The following is an 18678-nucleotide window of genomic DNA, read 5'->3' as shown; positions in this document are numbered from 1 at the left end:
TGTTCACTTGCCTCTGAATTTGTCACTTCATTGTCAGTGTCACTGGGCATGAGCATGGCTCCCCACTCCAAATTAAGTGATCTCCCTTCAACTGAGTAGCTTTGCTGCCAGTCCCCATGGCCTGCCCCACCCTGGCAGAACCTCCATGGCCATTGAGCTGGGTATTGGGAGGTTGGAGAAGAACAGGAGCAGCTCCAGGCAAGACACGACTGCTATTCTCTGAATTCTGCAGTGTTTCAAACATAAACATTTCTCCAGTTGTCGTATGCTTTTGGTTATTTCTCCAGTGGTGAGATGGCTAGTTTTGCCCATTTTGCCACATTTTGGGGGTGCTTTTCAGGGAGAGGATTTATTGACTTCTTCACTTGGCTGTAGCCAGAAGTCCCTTTAAAAATATGTAAAGAAGACATATTGTTATGTTTTAATTAAGGGTTTAGCTTTATTTAGGACTCCCAAACAATTCCAAGACATGGCAACTAATTGTGGTTTCAGTGCCGCTGGCCTGGCAGGTTGAAGTGAGCCTGGGAACAGGAAGATCTGGTGTGACCATCTTCCTCAGCCTCCTTCCACAGTGAGGACAGGCAGTTCACCACCTTTTGTCTCTACGATGGACAGCATGTTAATAGGCTAGAAAGTAAAGCCTTCAACATTTAAGTCTTTACCTATTCATTTTACTACAAATTCAACCTAACCATGTGACATTTATGAGGTTAAAATGTTCTCTTTAGATTATCAGGCATTCTTTCCCTATACCAAATTTGTTATTGGCTATAATTCAGGTAGACATTCTTTTAAGGAAAAAAGAATGTCCTTTATAAAGTATGTTATCTAACAAGATTCAGGTGCAGTTGAGAGAGGCTGCGGCTTTTACATGTGAATTGGTGGCATCTCTCACCTACTACTTTGGTCTTCTCTCAGGGCCCCCTCCCCTTTTTTAAATTCCCCTTCCCTGAGTATGAAAGTCATGCATTTAAAAAAGTGGAAAGAACAAAAATTAGAAATCACGTATCCTTCAAACTATTTGGTAACATCAGTGTTGACAGTTTAATTTCCTTCTTGGTGGGTGGGGGTGTGTGTGTGTGTGTGTGTGTGTTTAATATCACATCATTGTGCCCATGCTGCCTATATTATTCATATTCTGCTTTTTAAAAATATAATTTAAAAATAATAAAGACAATTCAGGTTTATTGTAGAAATGTTGAAATATCCAGAAAAATATATAAAAGTTACACGGTTATTTTCTTCTACTCTTTCTCATTTGCACACATATATTTGGTTTTTAATTTTATCAGATGTGATCTCATGGCATATAAAGTTTTATTTGCTATACATTTGCTTTTACCTTACAGCATATGCATTTTTCATGTTATAAATTCTATATAACCATAATTTTAAGTGGATGCAAGATATTTTATGGAACTATGGTATTAACCTTTCTTCTATTATCAGACACTTAGGTTTCTTTTCTAATTTTTAGAGAGAAAATCTACATAATGAATAATAAGCATTATTTCCTCAGGGATAGGTCTGTCCTAAGGAAAGAATTCCAGAGTGAAATGACCAGGTCAAATCTAGGAATATCCTGAAGCTTATGAGACATTGATCCAGAAGGTCCAGACGGTGGTCACTGCCACAGTGCTCTCTCACTGCTCTCTCACTCATCTGCCACAGCTATTGTTAGAAACACTTAGATTCGATTATTTGTACCAAGCTCAACATTTTTGCATGTAAAAAATATATACAAGCTCATCAGCAAAGAGGTGGAGGAAGAATAGTGATTGATAATAATTATTGGTCTGCATGAATGTTCTTAGTACATAAGTGAAATCCATTTTGACAGATTAGTGTAAGTGGTAGATTATTGTTTAAAAGTTTTCATCTTACAAGAAATAAACTAAAACTTTCAAATAGCAGTTAACCTAAAATCTCTTGAGGATTAAACATGTTTAATGTTTTTGTGTGTATATGTTATAATTTTAAACATTTATTTAAAATAGTTTGTTAATATAATGGAATGAAATACTTTTTCTTCTTCCCTTTTTCCGCCATGTAGGATCTGAAGAAGCTGAAGAAAAACAGGACAGCGAGAAACCACTTTTAGAACTATGAGTACTACTTTTGTTAAAGTAAGTGTTTGAAATGAAACCGTAACAACAAAGTAGTTAAGTATGGAGATTTCCTTTGAGTAGAGTCCAAGTAGAATTCAAAGAATAAGAGTTTAAGTATAGCCAGATTTGGCTTACTTGCATGAATTTATCAGTCACATTTTATTAATATCAAGTGTCTTAACATTTTTTGTATAGGTATACATTTGTACGGTTTGAAAAATCCCTCAGATTTCTAAATTTCTAAAGAATACAGATGAATTTATGTTAGTTTACTTAGCCAGAATGTCTACATGCCAGTCACATGTCATTGTTTTAATGATAAGTATGAACCTGTGTTAGAAGGGCAGCAGTCCTGTGAGATGTGAGTGCTGTTATCACCTCCATTTTACATTTGAAGCAGCAGAGACATAGAATGGGTCACTTATCCAAGGTTGCACAGCTAGACATGGCAGCACCGGGCTCAGGCCCACACTGTCTGGTACCAGGTCCACTGCTGCCCCTCACTGGGATATTTCTCAAGGATTTTGGAGCCTCTGAGATGAAAGCTGCTGTACATGCAAAGCAGTCATGCTTAATGGGCTCCAAAGTGGAACACATTGTTAAATCCCTTTAAGTCATCAAATAAAATCATTTCAACCTCATAAATACAAGGCAATTGAAGTACATTGTAGTAGCAGCAAATCTGCCTGACAGTTTAACAATAGAAGGAAAAAGCTCCCGGATTGTGAGTCATTGGGAAACCGGGACAGAGGGTGACTGGGTGGGAGAGGCAGCCAAGGTCATGTCGCGTGGAGCCCCTGTGCCTGCCTCCTCAGCCCCCAGCACACCTCAGCTGCATCTCTCCACCACAGTCATGTACACACGAAGCAAAAAGGTGGGCATGCTGGTAGTTGAGCCTTTTCTGAAATATTTTAACATGAATTCTAGTGTGACCACACCCATGGTCCTTCGTGTGTCTGTCACAGCCCCTCTTCAGCACACAGACTTTTATGTACATGTAAGCTGACCATGGCATTTTGCCTTTTAATGCTATTTCTCAAATACTTTGTCTTCTCTCTTTTTCGAAGTGTGAAAAACCCTCACAGAAAGTCATCGAGGCAAAAAGAGGCCGGCAATCGAGTCTCCCTGTTGACAGTAAAGTTGAAATGGTGACGTCCACTGCTGGCTTTATTGAACAGCTAATAAAGATTTATTTATTGTAATACCTCACAGACATTGTACCATATCCATGCACATTTAGTCACCTGCCTGTGGCCGGTAAGGTAATGTCATGATTCATCCTCTCTTCAGTGAGACTGAGTCTGATGTGTTAACGAATAGGTGAAGAAAGTCTTGTGCTGTATTCCTAATCAAAAGACTTAATATATTGAAATAACACTTTTTTAGTAAGCAAGATACCTTTTTATTTCAGTTCACAGAATGGAATTTTTTTGTTTCATGTCTCAGATTTATTTTGTATTTCTTTTTTAATACCCTACATTTCCCTTGTGTTTTTTAACTCATGCACATGTGCTCTTTGTACAGTTTTAAAAAGTGTAATAAAATCCAACGTGTCAATGTGGCTAGCTTTTTTCTTGTTTTGCATTATGTATGTGGCCTGAAGTGTTGGACCTGCAAAAGGGGAAGAAGGAGGGATTGGGAATACATGTAAAATGTCACCAGACATTTGTATTGTTTTTATCATGAAATCATGTTTTTCTCTGAGATATTGTTCTGAAATGTTCTAACTACTCTTATTTTGAATGCACAAAATGACTTGAACCATTCATATCATGTTTCCTTTGTGTTCAGCCAATTTCAATTAAAATGAACTAAATTATACTGTGCACTATTTTTTCAAACATGAATATTCCCCTTAATGATTCATGGGAAGTCAGGATGTCTGTTAGTTTTCTTTCATCATTCATTGTGTCATTCAAGAAGAACCTAATTGCCTGTAGTGGTGATGATGCTGGCTTGGGTAGAAACTGACATTTTGTGCATATCAAGTCACTTCTATCTGTGCTTGTTCTAAGAGTGGATCAGATCGCAACAGTGCAACAGGGAGGCTTGCTGGGAGGCTGGAATCTAACCAGGATGAGTGTCTCATAGTGGAGAAGGGGTGAGGAAAATCTCTAATGTCTGGCCTTGAGACTAAAACCTTAGAACTCAATGGTGTTATGTGAGTGAGAATCTCCTGTTTCAGGATTGGAGTTGCATATACACCAACCCACAGATGATGCTTAAGCTGCCAATCAGGTTGTTCACTTAACCGGAGAAGGAGCTCTCACCCAGACATGTTGAGCGAACCAGTAGGATGTTGCCAGTCCTCAAAGGAAGCCAAGTCTGGCTCAGAAGTCACGTCTCTAAGCACAGACCAAGAAGAATGTGGTATAGTATTTGAATATGCTAGGAAGTCAGACTGTGGGAGCCTACAGTGATTATTTCAACGATTGAGTTACATACTCCCCTGGGACTGCATAGATTCAGCCCAGGATTGTGGGTACCCACTCTGCCATGTTTCGGTGGAGTAGGAGTGGAGCCGTTTGTCCTTTATGCTCACATTGCTGAGCAGTCCTCTTATGGACCCCTATCACTTATTTATCTGATGTTGATGTCCTCTAGTAATCCTTGCTCTGGTTGACGCCGAAGTCATTTTGTCTCTGTAGAGGGACTCGATATGATTCCATTTATGACATTGGTTACACAGTTGATCTCAGGGCTTCTATATCCCTGGTTTCCTGTGGAGAAAGAAGCACAGCATTGTTGCCCACATCTATGATCTACCTGTGCTAATACGTTCATGAGTCTTGTGTCACCCTGTTTACACTGAGGAAATGAAACCAAAGGTATTAGTGTCTCTGAATCAGGTGCCTCTGGAAGGTACAGATACTGGATGGAATGTTAGGATCATCTCCATGCCACAAGATGTCCTCTGCTCTTCAGAACAGTGTCATGGGAGTGGACCGAAGGTGCAGTGTCTGAACAGTCCTGAACAGACACTGATTCCCAACTCACCTAGTAGCTAATGAACCTTGAGTATCAAATGCAGGGAGCCCCACCTACCCACAGCGTGGAGAGTGTGTTTGATAGTAATCTTGTATGTGTGAAGATGGATATTCTATTTCCATTAGTTGTGGGCTCTTGAAAGTGAGCAAAGTTGGTTGTGGTTTAACTGTCCTCGTTTTGTCTTATAACACCCTAGCCACCTCATGCACAGGCCCAACCGGTAGGGGCCGGTTTGACTGAGCATTTTCCATGAATCAACCACATTTGACAGAGCACATAAACAAAAGAAGCCTGAGAAAATAAAACACCATCAGCCACATCAGCACCCTCCCACCACCCACTCTGCCTCCTCCACCACCACTGCGTTCTGTCTCTACATTGCTGAAGTTCAGGGCAGCCCAGCTTGCACTAGGGAAGGAAATCGCTAAGAAGTGTGAAACCACAGGAGACGTTGCCACATTGCCCAGTACCCCGACCAGTGATAGCCCCACAGAGCCCTTAGTGATCTGAAAGTTTCCTCTCCCAGTGCAGAAATCATTCCAGATTTCTCTATAGAGGCCAGGTATTTGCCCTAAAGAGATTCAATCGATTCATGAGAATCAAGGAGTAGATCTAAATTAAATTTGATCCTTCTTAAGTCTGGTTGTTCTTACTTTGTTTACAAATAGGATTCTCTACTTGGTTTCCAAAAGAACATGTTTCACAGAAACTGAAGCTGATTGTAGGCAAACCAGAAAACCTTCCCAATGTTCGGTAACACATTGTTTTAATTCTAATGTATAAAAATGTCTACTTTAAAAGGATTCACTGGAGAAAACAGAAAACACACAATCACTTATCATTTTTTCACCCACCTACTATACATGGAACATTTTGTTTTATCTTTGTCTGCAGAAATACACAGTCACACATATAAATGAGTGTCATGCCTATTTGTATTACTACTCAGAAAACACGGTCAAAGGACATGAACAACTACGGTACAGAATAATATAAAATAGACCTTAAACATAAAAAGATGTTTATCTTCACTCACAGTAAGAAAAAAACCAAAACCACAATGTGGTACTATTTTCACCTGTCAATTAGCAAAACCCCGACATTTAGCAGTACGCTCTCAGCTCTCACACACATTGTGGGAGAAGGGTTTAGGGCTATTTCTATGGAGGGCATGTGGGCGGTATCTATCAGAATTACCAGTGCACATGTCCAAATGACATAAAACACTATTATTCATTTCAGCATTTTTTATAATAGCAAAAGATTGGAACTAAACCAAGGCACTGATTAAAAGTATGTTCACCAGTGAAAAATACCGGTATTTAGCCGGGCACAGTGGCTCACGCTTGTAATTCCAGCACTTTGGAAGGCTGAGGTGGGTGAATCACTTGAGGTCAAAAATTTGGGACCAGCCTGACCAAACTGGTGAAACCCTATCTCTACTAAAAACACAAAAATTAGTTGGGCATGGTGGTCGGAGCCTGTAATCCCAGCTACTCGGGAGGCTGAGGCGGGAGAATCACTTAAACCCAGGAGGCGGAGGTTGCAGTGAGCCGAGATCAGCCACTGCACTCCAGCCTGGGCGACAGAGCAAGACTGTCTCAAAAACAAAAAAGAAAAATACCTGTAGTGAAGTGCCCCTGTATATAGACATAAAAAGAGCTTTAGGATTTATAAATGAAAAGAGATGTACAGAATAATATATGTTGTATACTCCCTGTGTAAGAAGGGGAAATGAGAATATATATACATGTACATGGATACTTATATATGTATATCCATATTTAAATAAAAATTGGAGTGTTTTTGAACCATGTAAGTGTTCAAATGTATTTATCTCACAATAGGATTAATAGGAATTTGCTATGAATATTATTTTTCAACACCACGTCTATTTATTTTCCAGTTTTTAACCCATTTCCTATTTGCCCCAAGAATACTCATCTCTAATCCTAACGCAACAGAAATGTATATGATGTTACATTAGGATTAGAGACAAGTTCTGTATAGAAACAACTCCAAGAACAGTTTTTGTTTTGTTCTGATTTTAAGAGAGTCTCGCTGGGTCGCCCAGGCTGGAGTGCAGTGGTGCTGTCTCGGCTCACTGCAACCTGCATCTCCCAAGTTCAAGTGATTCTCCTGCCTCAGCCTCCCAAGTAGCTGGGATTACAGGCGCACACCACCAAGCCCAGCTAATTTTTTGTATTTTAATAGAGATGGGGTTTCACTGTGTTGCCCAGGCTGGTCTCAAACTCCTAAGCTCAGGCAAATCCACTCGCCTCAGCCTCCCAAAATGCTAGTATTACAGGTGTGAGCCACTGCGCCCGGACCAGGAACAGTTTTTATATTTTATTTTCACATGGAAAATCAGATTTGCTGCAGCCTCAAAACCATGTTTATGTAAAGACAGCAAGTTGCACTTTTTTCTAAATGAGAAATGGGTTAAAGAATCTATACTTTTTGGAAGATGCATATTGGTCTATTTATGAATTTCTGATTGTTCATCTGAGTTAATTTGGGGCTGTTTGAAATAGCACTATCGTGAATGAACATCCTTGCACATAAATCCTGGTACACACCTTTCGTTTCCTTGGGAAACAGATGGGTGCCATGATAAGAACACCTTCCAGGTGGTGTGTGTTCCACCCGTGTGTAGCGGGCTCTGCGTTGTTTCCTCACGGCTTGCCTGGAGCAGAGCTGGAGTTCAGGTGCTATTTCAGTCACTTGTTGACCTCCACCCTGGCTGCGCATTCGAATTACGAAAAGAGGATTTTCAAAGGCCTGATGGCTGGTCTGTGATAAAGGCTTCCAGAAGGAGAGCCCCTGGTAGGATGGATAAGGCAGCAGGTCTTAAGTCAGACAGTCCTGGAATCATGTGAACTCTGGGACTCACTCAATGGGTAATTGGGCGTATTTTTTAACCTCGAGACCTGGTTTTCTTATCAGTGAAAGGAGCATAATGGCTGTAAGGTGATGCAGTTGAGAGCATCGAGAGAGAGGACGCAAGCTGCCGAGCCAAATTTCTGGTGCTCAGTAAGTGGTTGGTACTCACTATTCCTCAAATACAACAGAAAAAGCCAACAAATGAAAAAGAACCTAACAAATCATGGTGCAAGCTACGCATCTACTCAAATAACTTTTCATGGCTAATGAAAATCTTGAGTTTCTAGCTGTTGGACTGAATTATATTGGTGTAATATCTCTGCTTATCTCTTATTACTCAGAATTCCTCACTGGCAGTTATATAAGACTTTGATTAGTATAATGGGGAAAACATTAATTGTGACCTTCTTGAAAGACCAAAAACCTTCAGAAATGAAATCTATGAGGAAAGGAATTCCAAAACAGTAGAAAGAATGCATAATTAGAAATATCTTGAGAACTGTTGAACTGAAGTTTTCCTTCTTTATAGTTGAGAAATATATGGAGTATATATATATATATATATATTTTGTTTTGTTTTGTTTTGTTTTTCCTTTTTTGAGACAGAGTCTCGCTCTGTCGCCTAGGCTGGAATACAGTGGCACGATCTCGGCTCGCTGGAACCTCCGCCTCCTGGGTTCACGTGATTTTCCTGCCTCAGCCTCCCGGGTACCTGGGATTACAGGCACAAGCCACCACAAGTGGCTAATTTTTGTATTTTTAGTAAAGACAAGGTGTCACCATATTGGAGTTTTTTTCTTTTTTTATTTGACAAGCATATGGAGTATGCTAGCTCTGCAGTGATTATTGAGATATGTATTTTTATGTAGAACTGTATAAAACTTTGCCTAATTTTTCCATTGCATACCTGTGGGTGCTGCCTGTTCTGGTACTTATTTTGTCCAACCATGTGCTTCGGTCTTTAATCACAGAAGTCCTATTTGGTGGATGGGAACTCAGCATATAAAAGTCTTCCCAGCTTTGACAAATGGACAGGTTGGCTTATAACCCTCTAATGATCTGAACAGCATTGGAGCAAGGAGGAGAAATGTGAACAGCCAAAGAGGCAGATTCCTTCCTACTTCGTAGCCTAATAAGGAAGGACATTTTCCTGTTTTAATTGAAACTACAAGTAACCTGTTTTCATGTAAGATGAAATAACATAGAAGGTAAGAGCAGAGCTCCTGGAGCCAGGCTGCTTGAGTTCAAATTCCAGCCCTGTTTCTTAGTAGCTGTTTGGCTATGGGAAAGTTCTTTAGCCCCCCGCCTCAGTTTCCCCATCCGTAGAACAGAGATAATTGTACATATAGGATTTTTGTGAGAACTAAATGAGTGAACATGTCCTTAAGCTGGTACCGGGTACATGGTGAGCACTATATGAGTGATTGCTGTCATTACTTCTTCAAGGTGTTAATCACTGAATTTGCAACTTTAGGTAGAAATCTGAAATTATTTAATCTAAACACATTCTTCTGAAGACAGATGAACTTAGGCAATGTGGGATGGTTAAGAACAAATGGTGGCTGGGCGTGGTGGCTCAAACCTGTAATCCCAGCACTTTGGGAGGCTGAGTTGGGCAGATCACCTGAGGTCGGGACTAAGATTAGCTGAGTGTGGTGGCAGGCACTTGTAATCCCAACTACTTGGGAAGCTGAGGCAGGAGAATCGCTTGAACCTGGAGGAGGAGATTGCAGTGAGCCAAGATCGTGTCACTGCACTCCAGCCTAGGCAACTGAATGAGACTCCATCTCAAAAAAAAAAAGGAAAAAGAAAAGAACAAATGGTACAGCTGTTTAGAGCCAGACCAAGTGGCCAGGGCTCTAACTAGCTATGAAGTGTGACTAGTATTCCTCCCACACCACGTGGCCTCCCTATATGTGGTAGCTGCGCCATGGTGGAAACGTACTGGACCAAGAACAATGCATAACCTTCTTCTACCTCCTATCTCAGAAACGCACCTGAGTGTTCCAGAATCTCCTCCAAGGTGATTCTGCAGAGCTCTGGGCCTCTTTAGTCTCTGGAAGGAGCTGGGGTGTCAGAATGCTATACATACCCAGAGAGCACCATGAACCGTCCTGCTGTGCCTGAAACTTACAGTCCATTAGCACCCCAAAAAAAGCAGCTGCAGATCTAGGACACACACTCGCAGAGGTAGAATTTCCATACTCTTTACAGCCAGGGAAGCAAGTATGGTAATTCCAGAGTATGTCAGTTTTACCCAAAGAGAAAAATCAAATGGGAAATTAGTGACAAACCAGTGGCCTGCAGTATAGATAAGGAGAAAACACAGGTGCGCCATTATTTCCTTAAGAAAATTCTCATTGACTCCGGGGAGGATAACTTTAGTAAAGAAACAATGCATGTTTTGTTTTTGTTTTCCCCAGTTGAAAGTTGGTGAAAGGAAAGACATGATGTTGGATAAATATGTGTATGTGTGTCTCTAAATATATGGGCTCTGGGTTCACAGAGACCTAGCTTTAAATTATGACTATTACTTTAAAAATAGTGACCTTGAGTAGGTAATTTAATCTTTCTAATCTATAAACTGTGAGCCTTAATTGTACTGACCTCAACGGGCTCATCAAGGATTTCTGGATGCCTAGTGCATAGTAGGCACTCACTGAGTCCCTATTCCCACCACCTAACCTCTATGCGGAGAGGTAAGACTAGAGATAACTGTTAGTGCTTTTGCATATGTATGGAATCTACTGTGTGAAAGGAAAATAAATACTCGGGACCCCAATTCACCATGCTATGTTTTAGAAAAAAATAAGCCAAAAGCTGGGTCATGCGAGAAGCTGCCTTTCCTTTTGTGCCTAAACAGAGTACTACAGATGAAAGGTCAAATAGCTCCAGAGGTAGCTACTCTATGTTCACCGTATCTTATGTAAAGTGCTGATTTACTGATCTCAACATGAACACATCAGTGGCAGTTCCCCTGCCTGCTCCCTTGCTCTTGCAACATGTGGATTGTTATACCCTCCCTCTTTTCCCTCCAGCCCACTTTCCTTTTTTAAATATTGAGGCCCTCAAATTCATCTTTGGAGAAAGGCGCAGACCATAGACAGTTTCTGTGACTCCGTGTTATTTTCTTCTGGGCGTGCCCTTCATCTACCAAAATAAACTTCTAAGTTGATTGATGCCTGCATCAGATACTTTTTGGCTTATTACTGTCTCTAGAGTAGAGTTACCAACGGTGCACGCTGATACTATGGAGGACTTGCATGTGCCAGGTGCTATTGACTCATCTAATCCACATAACTTCAGGAAACGGGGCATTATAACTTCATTTTACATGAGGAGATTATGGCACATAGAGTTCCTGGAACAGATCTGAGGTCACACAGATACTAAACACCATACCCAGGATTCCTGGGACCAGAGAGACTGTGCTGAGCTTCTCCATCATGCTGCCTCTTTGATGTTAGCTCTCCTGGGGGTATCGTGAGGATCAGGAAACACAGTGTCTGCGAAACACTCCAGAGCTGAGCTCGCATGGTACGCGTCACAGGAGATGGTGTCCTGTTGCCACTGGAATGTCCTAAACCAACTTAATCTGGTGACTCTGGTGACATTTAAAACAGAAGCCACATGGGCTCCTTCATTCGGTTATGATTCCTCTTAGAAGGTGTCATAGACACTAGCTCAGGGAAAGAAATAGAAATGGGATGTGGGACCATTCTTACAACCAACACAGAATTCCATAGCCCAATTGCCATGAGGTTTCTTACCTTGGATTTTCAATTCGATATCATCCAATTAAAATACACATGGACAAAAGTCAACTTTTCATTGTTTTAAATTTATTTTGCCTATTAGGAAAAATACACCACGTAATTCAACTAGCAAAGAAGGCTGCTTCAGGACATGTAAAATGAAAGGCTTCCAGGCAGTTATCTGATTAAATAACACTAAGGGAGGGACAAGGCTAGAAGCTGCGGACTGTCTACACCATGGCAGTGGCTATTTGGGTTGGCTGGAGGAGCTGTGGAGACTATGGAGAGAGTGGTGCTGGGGACCGCCATGGCTGTTCCTCATTGTCATCACAGAGTGAGGTTTTCCGTGTGCCCACTGGTTTGAAAACCATTTTACAACAATGATAGAATAGTACACACATGAGAACTGAAATAGCCCAAACCCGGAAAGAAAGCCCAACTAGATCCTCAGAAGACACTTCTAGGCACAATAGCCGATGAGGAAAAGATGGCGTCCTTGTGCCACCGTCTGTTACGATCTCTCTCCATTGCAGCAGACAGCCGTTCTTCTAAGCAGACAGACGGCGATGATGGCAAAATAGACCTCACTCTTGACGAGCAGGAGGAGGTACATGTAATATGCAGAGGTGTTTGTGAGCTGCAGCAGTTGTGCATCTAAGAGAAATTTCACATGTTCTTTTTACAGAATAAGACATATTAATGGGAGAGGGGTTCACAAATACTTATTTCTGACGATTTACGTTGAAGTGATATTCTACCACCACCAAAACCTAAAAGTAAACATCTACTGCTACCACCACCACCAAGAGTCAGACAAGTCAGCATTCAGCTTTCAAGTTGATTAACAACCTCTGCTAAATTCACGTAGAACATTCCAAGCTATTAAAAAGTAAGGTTGCTTTGTAGGAAAGCAAAGAAAGTGGTTAATCCAGATTCGCTGATGTGTTAGGTAGTTGTGGCACACCCACCTGTCTTTCCTAAATGTCTCTGATTATGGCTATGCTATTATTGGGTGATTGCATTTCATATTATTTGAAGCTTTGCAAGAGATATGTGCTGTCAAGGAATAAGTAAAGACAGTGATGGTGGACAGCAGTTGCTACTCAATGAGCTACAAGGCTGAGTCTCTTCCTGCGGAAATTTCCATTTACATGTTTTGTCTTCATCAAGTGAGAACTCCAGAAACATCAGTCCTTGGTGTGGAAAAGGATCTCAAGAAGTGATGTGTTCGTAACTCCCTGCCCTTGGTCAAGTGAGATGTTACTGCCCCTCCTTGCCTGGTGTGGCAGCTTAAGTCAGAGCCCCTTGGTATTGGAAATAAAGGAAAGTTGAGCAGGGCTAGGGCCAACGCTTCTGGTCACATTCTTTGTGTATATGTAGAGAGAAAAGGCCAGAAACAAGTACTCATTCTGTGTCTGATAAATGAGATACCCTATGCCAGACATCTCACATTCATGTCCTTATCTCTTCAATAACTGTAAATCAGGTGTAATTATTCGTAGTTAGGTGATGAGAAAAATGTTACTCACAAAATGTAGGTCACTTACACCTAATCATTAAAAGAGCTGGAGTGAAATTTCACTCTGCAAAGCCCATGTCCTTTTTGTTTCAGGTCCCTGGCTTTGTAATTTCTTGCTATCTGACTCTACTGTAGAAAAAGAATAGAAAACTTAGTAACTGCATGAACTCTTCGTTTGATGTCCTGATTTGAAATCCCAGGCCTAGCTGTGTGACATGTATAAGGGATTTTTATAATTATTTACTTTAAAGGGACTATAAAATGGGAGAAAAAAATATTGTACCACTTTATAGGAATATTAAGAGGATTAAACTAGAAAATGCAGAACAAGCCCTTCTGTGTAAAAAGCACTTGATAAACACTAGTTTGTGTTATTAGCTACTAGCAAAGACAAAAGACTAAAACAAAACTACTGGAGAAGCAACATGGTATCATGTTTCCCCCAGTCATTAAAACAAAAGACATGAAGCCGGGCACAGTGGCTCACACCTGTAATCCCAGCACCTTGGGAGGGTCGAGGGGGCATATCACGAGGTCAGGAATTCGAGACCATCCTGGCCAACATGGTGAAACCCCGTCTCCATTAAAAATAAAAAATTAGCCAGGCATGGTGGTGTGCACCTGTAGTCCCATCTACTCGAGAAGCATGGCTGGAGAATTGCTTGAACCCAGAAGACAGAGGTTATGGTGAGCCGAGATCGTGCCACTGCACTCCAGCCTGGGCAACAGAGCAAGACCCCATCTCAATACAAACAAACAAACAAAAAGACACATGGATGAATAAAGTCTGTTTTTTTGAAATAACTTTTGAAATAACTGAAAGCGTATCACTCTAATTTATAGTCATCTCATACCTGAAGCAGTAGTTAGGTTTGTTAATACAACTCCTAGAAAAGGAGGGACTAATTTAAAATATCACTAGGTCCATTCTGCAGCATCCAACCTAGCAAAATCTATTCTCTGATTTTTGAAACTAGAGAAGTTCAAAGGTTAAAATGATCAGGAGGAAATAAAAAACACAAAAACTTACCATTTGCATCTTCTGAATAATTGTCTTTGGGATCCACTGTGGTGTCATCTAGAAGAATGAGAGCAAGTACTAGTCAATTGTTCATGCCCATTATTTGTCAAAGGGTGTGTGTGTATGTCTGTGTCCATGTGTAATTAAATGAATATTCATAAAATCTTTCAACAGAGAGGCAGGAAGACAGTTATTAAAAATATGAGCCCACAATCCCAGAAATAATTGGTCTGATTCTATGTAATTAGGTAGAGCTAATTCAAATATTACGTTTTTGCACATCAAGATGTTGAAGTTCATGAAGAATAGTGTTTTCTTTTTCCTTTTTTATCACAACTGGAGTGTAGTTTCCAAGAACATTTGGTCTTCCTTCTGTATTCATAGCTCCTAGCACAGTGCCTTTTTATTTATCAAAAAAGGTTTTTGATAAATACTTGTTCAATGGAAAAATAAACAGAACAAGTGGCTACTTTACAGCCTTCAGCACACACTGCTGACCTGAAATCAGCAAAAAAAAAAATAGTTTTGGGTTTTTTGTTTGTTTGTTTGTTTGTTTTGAGGCAGGGTGTCACTGTTGCCCAGGCTGGAGTGGAATATAGTGTGGTGTCATCATGGCTCACTGAAGCCTCAAACTCCCCATGTTCAGGAGATCCTCCCATCCTAGCCTCCCGAGTATCTGGGAGTCCAGGCACACACCAACACACCCAGCTAATTTATGTACTTTTTGTAGAAACAGGGTTTTGCCATGTTGCCCAGGCTGGTTTCGAACTCCTGGGCTCAAGCAATCTTCCTGCCTTGTCCTCCCAAAATGCTGAGATTACAGGGATAAGACACCACACTGGGCCAAGAATTCTTTCAGTCCTAGAATCCACAACGGAATCTTATATGTTTGAAGGAGTCTGGCTTAGAAAAATTTCTCATCTAAGCAGGAAAAAGCAGTCATTCCTTTCCAAACCATGCATATCCCCCAAAGTCTCGAGCAAGTACCCACGATTTTCTGGAGGTATAGTGTTTCTAGACATAACAACAACAATGTTAACAAAAGCTAATATCTACTGAGTGCTCGTTATTGTCTCAAGCACTATGTTAAATGCTTCCCATGCATTTTTTTTTTGTTTAATTTCCCCTTAACACTGAAGTGAGTTTTATTATGTATGGCCCCATGTTCTGAATGAGGAAATAAAGTTTTAAAAGTGCAGGCAACTTGCCAAGAGTTATATCAGTGAACAGCAGAGCCAGTATTCAGACAGTAGTCGTAGGGGAAGAAAAGAAATTGGACATTTCAAAAGTACTTAGTAGAAATAATCCACAGAAATAGATAGAAAGTAATTTATAAAGAGACAATATAATGTCACCATTGTGTACTCTAAGAAAATCTCTTTGAGTATGTTAATTACTCTCAGTAAAAGGTCTTTTTTATTATAGGAGCTCAGCATTTCAGTGCAATTCTTTCTGGGACTAGAAAGAGACAGGCCAAGCCACACTGATAATTCTCTGAATAAAATCTGAGGTGAGACTTGAATTTATCTGTGATTTTTTTTTAAAAAAAAGGAAGACGCAAACATGCATACAAAGATAACATATTTTAAAACAGAGGAAAACAGAGTCACATTGGTGTTTGGGTTTATTATTTTTCTAGTAGATGTGTTCTTGTCTATATGGATATGACTGGTGTGCAATTTTATGTACTCACTGAGATCTTTATTTCATGTATTCTAAAAAAATGGACTTGAGGTATGGGTTTTGGGTCAATCTCGCAAAGGCAAATGTTAGTTATCACGTCTGCATGCCCAAATATCTTTAAGAACTGATTTTAATGGGTTTTCAAGGTCTTTTTATTTTCCTTAGGGTGACTTTATTTATTAAAAGATAAATAAAAATGACTATCACTTATTTCCATGCATTGATTGAGGTAAAAAGAATAAAGCAACTATTCCCGGTAATAAAATCTCTAAGTGTATCCTGAGTTCTCTCTCTCTCAGTCAAGATTGGTTGCAAATGTGGACCAGATTAGTTTGATCTCCTTCAAAAGCAGTTCATTGATTATACAATATGATCACTTCCATGATATATTTTTAGCTTTTCTCAGAAAAACAAACTTCCAAGAAAGAGCATTAGAAATCTACTGTAGAATTTCATTAAGACAAGTGTCCTCCTTAATGTAGTTGCCTCAAGAAGTGCATGAAAGACAGTTTACTTTTAGACTGGGCGCAGTGACTCACGTCTGTAATCCCAGCACTTTAGGAGGCTGAGGGGGAAGATCACGAGGTCAGGAATTCTAGACCAGCCTGGCCAACGTGGTGAAACCCAGTCTCTGCTAAAACTACAAAGGTTACCCAGACAGGGTAGCATGTGCCTTTAGTCCCAGGTACTTGAGAAACTGAGGCAGGAGAATCGTTTGAACTCCAGAGGCAGAAGTTGTAGTGAGGTGAGATTGCGTCGCTACATTACAACCTGTTCAACAGAGTGAGACTCCGTCTCGAAAAAAAAGAAAGAAAGAAAAAAGACACATGGATGAATGGATGAATAAAGTCTGTTTTTTGAAATAACTAAAAGCATATCACTGTACCCTTCAATTTACAGTCATCTCATACCCAAAGCAGTAGTTAGATTTCTTAATACAACTCCTAGAAAAGGAGGGACTAATTTAAAATATCACGAGGTTCATTCTGCAGCATGCAACCTAGCAAAATCCTTTCCCTGATTTTTCAAGCCAGAGAAGTTCAGATCAGGAGGAAATAAAAAACACAAAAACTTACCATCTGCATCTTCTGAATAATTGCCTTTGGGATCCACTGTGGTGACATCTAGAAGAGTTAGAGCAAGTACTAGTCAATTGTTCATGCCCATTATTTGTCAAGGGGTGTGTGTGTGTGTGTGTGTGTCTGTGTCTGTGTGTAATTAAATGAATATTTATAAAACCTGTCAAGTTTTTATAGGCAAGAGGCAAGAGGCCAGTTATTAAAAATATGAGCCCACAATCCTAGAAATAATTGGTCTGATGCTATGTAATTAGGTAGATCTAATTCATATATTATGTTTTGCACATCAAGATGCTGAAGTTCGTGAAGAATACATTTTTCGTTTTTTATTCCAACTGGAGTGTAGTATCCAAGAACATTTGGTTTTCCTTCTGTATGCATAGCTCCTGGCACAGTGCCTGCCACAAAGTATGTTTTTGATCAATACTTGTTCAGTGGAAAAATAAACAGAACAAGTGGCTCCTTTACAGCCTTCAGCACACACTGCTTACCTGAAATCAGCAAAAAAAAAAACAAAAAAAACAGCAAAAACAAAAAACAAACAAACAAACAAACAAAAAACAAAAAAAAAACCTAAATAATTTTGTGATTTTTTTTTTTTTTTTTTTTTTTTTTTTTTTTTTTTGAGGCAGCATCTCACTGTCGCCCTGGCTGGAGTGGAGCATAGTGTGGTGTCATCATGGCTCACTGAAGCCTCAAACTGCCCAGGGTCAGGTGATCTTCCCATCTCAGCCTCCGGAGTATCTGGGAGTACAGGCACACACTGCCACGCCCAGCTAATTTATGTACTTTTTGTAGAGACAGGGTTTTGCCATGTTGCCCAGGCTGGTTTCGAACTCCTGGGCTCAAGCAATCTTCCTGCCTTGTCCTCCCAAAATGCTGGGATTACAGGGATAAGACACCACACCCGGCCAAGAATTCTTTCAGTCCTAGAATCCACGACGGAATCTTACAATGTTTGAAGGAGTTTAGTTTAGAAAAATTTCTCACCTAAGCAGAAAAAAGCAGTAATGCCTTTTGAAGTTATGCATATTCCCAATGTCCCCAGCAAGTACCCATGATTTTTCTGGAGGTACAGTGTTTCCGGACATAACGACAACAACATTAACAAAAGCTTATATCTACTGAGTGTTCATTATTGTCTCAGGCACTATGTTAAATGCTTCCCATGCATTTTTTGTTTAATTCCCCAATAACACTGAAACGAGTTGTATTATGTATGGCCCCATGTTCTGAATGAGGAAATAAAGTTTAAAAAGTGCAGGCAACTTGCCGAGAGTCGTATCAGTGAACAGCAGAGCCAGTATTCAGACAGTAGTCATAGGGGAAGAAAAGAAATTGGACATTTGAAAAGTACTTAGTAGAAACAATCCACAGAAATAGATAGAAAGTAATTTATAAAGAGACAATATAATGTCACTATTGTGTACTCTAAGAAAATCTCTTTGACTATGTTAATTATTCTCAGCAAATGCTCGTTTTCATTATAGGAACTCAGTATTTCAGTGCAATTCTTTCTGGGACTAGAAAGAGATGGGCCAAGTCACATTGATAGTTCTCTGAATAAAACCTGAGGTGAGAGTTGAATTTATCTGTGATGTTTAAAAAAAAAAAAAAAAAAAGGAAGACGCAATCACGCAAA

General features: G+C 40.1%; 2 protein-coding genes across 15 annotated transcripts in view; one reads left to right on the top strand and one right to left on the bottom strand.

The window, feature by feature from the left end:
* Positions 1-3927, top strand: part of STARD3NL (STARD3 N-terminal like) — a 53449-nt gene extending 49522 nt beyond the window's left edge. For 3 of the 4 annotated variants that reach the window (XM_028844925.2, XM_028844923.2, XM_028844924.2), the window contains 2 exons: positions 2054-2126; positions 3176-3927. In XM_028844925.2, the coding sequence (XP_028700758.1) occupies positions 2054-2109 (56 nt within the window). In that variant the 3' untranslated portion in view covers positions 2110-2126; positions 3176-3927. 4 annotated transcript variants of the gene reach the window in all.
* Positions 3928-11801: 7874 nt separating this feature from the next.
* Positions 11802-18678, bottom strand: part of TARP (TCR gamma alternate reading frame protein) — a 75327-nt gene continuing 68450 nt past the window's right edge. For 5 of the 11 annotated variants that reach the window (XR_001443623.3, XR_013415389.1, XR_001443624.3 and 2 more), the window contains 3 exons: positions 17034-17081; positions 14284-14331; positions 11802-12388 (listed from right to left, as the gene is read on the bottom strand). Coding sequence is in view for 5 of the 11 variants with exons in the window: in XM_077996920.1 (XP_077853046.1) it covers positions 12246-12388; positions 14284-14331; positions 17034-17081 (239 nt within the window). In the remaining 6 variants the exon portion in view is untranslated. Of the gene's footprint in view, positions 12410-14283; positions 14332-17033; positions 17082-18678 lie in introns of all 11 variants that reach the window. The other 6 variants (XR_013415390.1, XM_077996919.1, XR_013415392.1 and 3 more) reach the window with 3 other exon arrangements.

Source organism: Macaca mulatta, chromosome 3, assembly GCF_049350105.2.
Source record: "Macaca mulatta isolate MMU2019108-1 chromosome 3, T2T-MMU8v2.0, whole genome shotgun sequence".
Lineage (NCBI taxonomy): Eukaryota > Metazoa > Chordata > Mammalia > Primates > Cercopithecidae > Macaca > Macaca mulatta.
The sequence above is the reverse complement of the archived record's forward strand: the minus strand, read 5'-3'. Positions and strand labels throughout refer to the sequence as shown.